The 7,148-nt window shown below is 33.4% G+C and overlaps 1 protein-coding gene across 1 annotated transcript; it reads right to left on the bottom strand.

Annotated features, from left to right (window-relative positions):
* Positions 1-264: 264 nt before the first annotated feature.
* LOC127866105 (integumentary mucin C.1-like) lies at positions 265-4,211 on the bottom strand. The gene is made up of 5 exons (XM_052406512.1): positions 4,055-4,211; positions 2,992-3,279; positions 2,361-2,413; positions 1,491-1,595; positions 265-1,088 (listed from the first exon to the last, which is right to left on the bottom strand). The coding sequence occupies exons 1-5, from the start codon at positions 4,080-4,082 to the stop codon at positions 846-848; spliced, it is 717 nt and encodes a 238-aa protein (XP_052262472.1). The 5' UTR covers positions 4,083-4,211; the 3' UTR covers positions 265-845.
* Positions 4,212-7,148: the final 2,937 nt, after the last annotated feature.

The raw sequence follows: 7,148 nt of genomic DNA, 5'->3' as shown, positions 1-7,148 counted from the left end.
TACGAACATCATTGTTTATGTCAAAGTGTTTAAGTTTTTTTTTACCGAAAAGTAAATGTATGAATAAGTCATCATGAACATTTCTTGAACTTTTAAATTTACACCATTTATAAACGCATTCTCTATTATGACTTGCGCAGATCTTTAATGCAATGTATGCATTTTTTGTTTGGATACAATGCGTTCTCATACACGCACTGAATGTCAAAATCTCATAGCAATAGAGCAATGTATAGGTGGTTTGATAGAAAACAAACATGTACATGACTTTTAATTGTCTTTCGCTTTTTATTAAAACAAACGATACAACATTGGACGGAGTATCAATTCGTCTGAAAGATTAATAGCCCACGATTGTGAGGCATATTGTTCAGTCACTAGGACTTCATAGCACTGCCTTCAGCAGGCACAAGTAAGGTATGATGACATAAAGGGCTTTTTTAATTGGGCCGTGCTCTCTGAAAGGGGAGTTTTATGCATGTGCGTTAATGTTGTCCCAGATTAGCCTGTGCAGTCCGCACAGGCTAATCAGGGACGACACTTTCCGCATTTATGATATTTTTCGTGTTAAGAAAGTCTCTTTTTAGCAAAAATTTAGTTTAGGCGGAAACTGTCGTCCCTGATTAGCCTGTGCTGACTGCACATGCCAATCTGGGCCAACACTTAACGCACATGCATTAAACACCATTTTCACAGAGCACGGCCAAATTGGTTTGCGGGCATAAACACTCATACATAGCATGATCGTCAAAGAAGTAATAAACTGTTTATGTTTTGCAATTATTAAATGTAGTAATGTCTGATTAAATATTTTACAATATACATGTACTTACTATACCATGAAATTAAATTAACAAAATGGTAATGATCGTCACGGTAGCAATTTTTGTTACACGTGTCGAAAACATAGCAACGCCTCCATTGTTGTTGCCCGCTACAGTTGTCGGGGCGACTGTCGTTCCGGCCACAGGCATGTCACCGAAGACGCAATCCTTGTTTGCTAGGCAACACCAGTCCGCTCCTGTATTATTGGCAATATTGCAGGAGCGGCATCCAAACTCGAAGTTCGTATCGTTGAATCGAGTGACCTGTGCACATAAATGTTGGTTATTGTATTTAACGTCAAAAAGAAAGAACTTTACCATACAGATGCATTTTAATACAATATTTAAAATGGACCTCGTTAACACGTCACATGTTTAAACAAGAAACCATGCACTCATTTATAAAAAGCGGAACAAAACTGATGACTTAGAAAAACAACAACTTTCATTTATGGGTAATTATAAAACGTAAAACAATCAATCTAGTCCTATCAATTAATGTATCTTTTACTGTAAAAGGTTTTATCTTAAATAAGCGCATATAAATGTCCTATAGCCAAGACAAGCGTCTTCTGTTTTGTCTTTAAGCAATACGTTGCTTAGGATTACATGTATACATATTTATAAGCTCTTTTTTCTTGTTGCATGTAACACGATAAGAATTACATAGCATCCTCCTGTCGAATCTGTTATAGTACAGGTACTTGTTCCATTAATGCACGTGACATTGCCATTGCAGGTGCCATTGTAGCAATTGTACGGCTGAAAAATCTGCAATGAAATACAATTATCGAATGGCGCATGGACAGTCTGAACATGACTTACTATGGACATATAATATATTATTTATATTTTGGATAAACATTATTGTCGATATGTATTGACTTGAATATATAACACACTTTATTTTTGATATTGGTGTGACACTTGAATTAAATGCCTTATTTAATTTTCAAACTATTATAGGTCTTTAATTTCCACCAACATATATGTTTGTTCAGTAAGCCGTACAAAATCACCTCGTTCTAGTGGGTGGCAGGAAAGGGAAAATATATTAACTTATCTGTTAGAATTTAATTGTAATTTCAAATTTCAACGATTAAATTACAACTTACAGGATCAATAGTGTTAACAGTAAAACGTTTGCGTCAACACATTACACTGGTTTTAGAGACTTAATTACTTAATTATAAATATGCTTAAGATATTTGTTCCATGAATACACAACTGTATATGTTGATATGTATTGAGGTATGCACCAGATATTAGGAATCAAAGCATTTAAAAAAGAATATTGAATATATTATTATATTATATACATTTAAAAAACTTAACTTAATTACTACTATTTATTGCCTTAGAAAGTGCATACAGATTATGTTCATGACCAAAATACAGGAAAAAACTAAGGAATATCATTTTTACGTTGACGCATTAGGAACAATTATAAAAACGTGCAATACGCCAGATTCAATGTTTATGTACAATCCATTTCTAACGTATATTTAGTGTAAGTATCAGTTGTTAAGTTGTTACCTTCATTGTAGTAGTCGTTCCAAGATCAGAACCAGTTGTAAGAGCCGCAGTAGCTATAATTTATAACAAAGTCGCATTAATCTCTTTATCATGCATTTTGATAGTTAAGCAAATCACAAAAAGATTCAGCATATATATGATATACATAGAAATGGATCAAAACATTTCATTTTATCAACCAGTAAGCATGCGGTACCCGTGAACTAATTTTAAAACAAATTAGCAAATTATATTTCCGAAAAAAATCTTACAAGCTAGATGGCAAAATGTGTATATTAATGTTTCGAAATTTAAATAATTCTTAAACGTTTACTTTACAGGGAAAGAAATCTAAACTTTATCAAATCGCTCATGATGAGAAATATTATTCATGGATATGCAATATTTTTACGGCTTATTTCACGTTATCATAAAGGATATAACAAGCTTTCACGACATTTCATTTTGCCGGTTTGTAATATTGTCAAATTCAATGAAAACCAGCAAAATTTTATATGTTAATAAAGCACGTTGACTTGCGCCGACAGTCGTACAATAATATTAAAATCATTTACGTTTTACGCAAATATAATCTGTGCAAGTTGAAACGTGACATCCACATTATTTCAAAATAATTAATTGGATGCGTTACCATTACTAGAAGATACTATTGTCGACATTGTAGCTGTAACTTGCGTTCCGACCGTTGTCGATGCCGTTGTTGTTGTTTCTGGTGTTTTTAGTGATGTATCTGTTACTGATGTTGATGCTTTGGTGGTTGTTTGGGTGGTCGTTGTTGCCACGGTGGTTGATATTCCTTCTGAAGTACTCATTGTGGCTGCTGTTGTTGTTACAATCGGTGTTGTTGAAGTCGTATCTGTTGTAGACAACGTTGTTGATGCCCAAACAAATCTGAACATCAACAGCAAGCTCAACACCACTGCAATGAAGCAATTTGAAAATAAATGTGTGCTGTCTCAGTTATTTGAAAGAAGGGCATGTTCGTAGTTCATGTTTGTTTCATAGATTTAAATTATGACTTAATTTTATTTAATATTTTATTTACCGTATTGTTTACTAAGGAGCACGGTATCCAGATACCTACACTGTCGTGTTGATTGAAAAGTACCGTTTCTCAAAATTATTTCTAGTCTACGATATTTTTTATCAACATTGTTTGCGCGTTATGGGAGATTCTTGTAATTTAATTTAATTTTTAAGAAACATTTACTTTTTTTACATAATAATCATTTGTTTCGAGATTTAGTAACTATTTAAAAGAATCTTTAATAAATGCGTAAAACGTTTTGTTTTCGCAATATTATGCGACGTAAATGTCATACCAAAATACAAACAATAAGAGTTGTAATGACATAAATACTTTTTCTGTCGTTTTTAACAGTTTTAGTTTATTTCATACACATACAATAAAACGAATAATATATCTAAAATCTTACTTTGTATATTGTAATTGGATAATTGGATATATTTATTTGCGTGCTAGAAAATTACACACAGACAAAAATAGTGTACGGTACATATACATATGATCACGTTATATGTTACACTGCCGTTAAGGTGACTTATAGGCCTATTAGGCCGGGTGTTCTTTTATGCATTGTATATATGTCTGTCAACACCTTGTACGTAAACACATGTCACTATAATAAAAGATTATCTTATCTTATCTTATACATTTAAATAATAAGTTTTACCTGGTAAAACAGCGCTTTCGAATTTCATGTCATCCGTTCAGTTCGCCCTGTTTGCAAATAAAATGTTTTATCTTTTTTTCTATTTGGTATAATTATGTGATAAGGAAGTCACGTGTTGAAGGTTTGTTATAGTTACAATGGATCGACCATGCAACAAACACGAAACAATCCTTACTCAATATTTACACATGCCTTTCACGGATACTTGATGATGCTCAATAGCTATTTATTTTGAATCAAATATAGTCAACAACAAAAACGAAAAAGTGCATCTCAAGAGTTTTATTATAATTTATAGTGCCTAAAGATGTATTTGAAAAGTGCCCCGACAATAAAATGAATTGTATTTTGGTGTTACGTGCATGCAAAAGAGACCCCTTCGGAGATCATATGATATATTGTGTTTATTTATTATATTTAGTTAACTTTTCAAGGATTACTTTGATTTATAACATTTTAAAGCAGAACCTTTCTATAATGTTTCAATGTTTTTTGCGACATATTCATTGAGAGTACTTTGTATGTTTCCGCTCACAATAAGGTACCTTGAGTATGTAACAATCTCAATCGTCATACACTGTCCTCAATATTGTTATGACGACGACTTTCAACTAAAAAAATGAATCAATAAACTGCAAGTGTGAATTATTGTGAGGAAGTGTCATTAAATTTAAATTGTTTCACACAAAATATCAGAAACGACACACTCATGCAGCCTTTAAACGATGAAATTTATGACTTAGTCGAGGCTCACACGTGTTAGTTTAAATTACATGTATCTCTGCGTGGTTTTGAACAAATTTCAAGTTTATTGCGTAAGTAGTTTAAGCAATTGCAAACCAATAATATTTAATTGTATTTCATAGTTTTATTGTCTATTGTCACTAAAACACTAACATTTCTTCTGAATGTTTTCCTTTAATCTTTCTTCGCATAATTAACCAAGTAACCGAAATCATAGATTTGATGAACACATGAATTTATGATAACAACTTACAAGGGTTTATGTTCTCCAAGTTTTTAATGTAGAATGAAACAGGCATGCATGCTTGACATCACATTTGCTATTAGTTTCAGGAACAAATGATTATTGGCCACACAGTAGACGAACAATAATCCAAGAACTGAGGGAGTTTGTGTGGAGCTATGAGCGTTTTAGCAAACATTCGAATTTGTTTATTGCCGAATAAGCGCAACGAAATGTTAAACCTTTTTATTCTTTAAGTTATAATACACATGTTTGCTGATATATAAGAAAGACCCTTGTGTCATGGCGCCGTCAATAACAACAACAAAGTGGTGACTAGCGAATAAAACTTTATTCGGAGCATAATTTTGTCAAACATGGCTTCATTTTCACACAACCTAGAGCGAAACAACGAGCACATGCACAAGGTCCTATGTCATGGATTCGATCACCAGTGTGGGAGCAATCTTAACGATCTTGTTCTTCCCTGGAAACGGACTCGATAGTATTCCTATAAGCCGTATGCTTTCGTTGCAATCGAGCTTAAATACATAAATTTAAAATAGGTCATTTAATGGCTACGGTGACGACAGTGCGACACCAAGATGGCAACAGTGCGATAGTACGATGGCGACAATGCGAGAACGCGATAGTGCGATGGTGACAGTGCGACAATACGATGACGACAGTGCGACAATACGATGGCGACAATGCGATAGTACGATGGCGAGAATGTGATAACGCGATAGTACGACGATAGCATTGTTCGTTCGTTATCACAGCTATGAAGCAGTTCGTTAAGAAACATATGGCTGTAGTGCTTTCATGTACGTTTTCATGTGGCATGCACACCTGTGATAACGAACGAACAATGCTTTCTTTATCGCGTAATAAAGAAATACCGTAGTGTGTATGTGTTGCGACATGTTCCAATACCGAACTGATACGTCAAATAGAGTATTGTGTCATTTGAATATTTGCAGTATGGAGCATGTGAAATGATATGTTTCAGCTTGCCTTGTTCCTATATGGTATGGAAATATACAAACTCACACAAATCATACACGAAAATGTTCGGCATTTTAGAGAATACAACGAGTATCGGTATAATAATACACATGAGCAATGCATTGTTTAGATAATTCCAAGTTACATCATTTTTGTATGAAAAGTGATATTAAAGGGATCTTTTCACGGTTTGGTAAATTGACAAAATTGAAAAAAGTTGTTTCAGATTCGCAAATTTTCGTTTTAGTTATGATATTTGTGAGGAAACCGTATTACTGAACATTTACCATAGTCCAATATAGCCATTATATGTATCTTTTGACGATTTGAAAACCTAAAAATTATAAAGCGTTGCAACGCGAAACGATTGAATAATTTGGAGAGTTCTGTTTTTGTCGTTTAAATTTACGAAACTACGAAGATTGCTTATATAAAGTATAAAATACCTACGCCGTGTATGCACGGCGGAATAGCCGAGAGGGCTAATGCGTTTTTACTTCAGACTAACACCAGGACTCCGGGGGTCACTGGTTCGAGCCCTGATACCGGCTACTTTTTTTTCCTTGTTTTAATTTATTCTCGATTTTTTATGGAGCTTTTAAGATCCAATGTTTACATTTATCAATATAAAGCATTTAATGACAAACTTCAAAATATGCCAAAATCTGTGAAAAGGCCCCTTTAACAAAATATTAAGCATTGTGGTTACAATCTAGCAACACTGATATAGCATATGGTAGCACCGGCTTATGAGAACGTTAGTCCCGTATATTACGGAAACACAAAAGACAAGTGGTGTAAATCCTATTTTGATATTTTGTTTATAGAAAAACAGGACTGACTGCTGTGATGATTATAATTTGTAATTTTGTTCAAAAGAACTTTCAAACTGACTTTTTTGTTTTCCGATATCTATGATTTAAGACATTGTTCATTTTATGAAGCTATTTAATTACAGTGAAAGACACAGTGATTGTGATTCATTTTGAAAATATTTTTTTTCAAATTTGAGATCGATTGTAGGCTTTGCTGTTTAGTGTTCATTTGTATTGATAAAATACAAACACAATCACGGTGCATTCACCGACGCTGTTTGTGCACAATTGTATTTTTGATATT

Source organism: Dreissena polymorpha, chromosome 2 (genome assembly GCF_020536995.1).
Source record: "Dreissena polymorpha isolate Duluth1 chromosome 2, UMN_Dpol_1.0, whole genome shotgun sequence".
Classification (NCBI taxonomy): domain Eukaryota; kingdom Metazoa; phylum Mollusca; class Bivalvia; order Myida; family Dreissenidae; genus Dreissena; species Dreissena polymorpha.
Note: the sequence above shows the minus strand (reverse complement) of the source record. Positions and strands in the feature narration are given on the sequence as shown.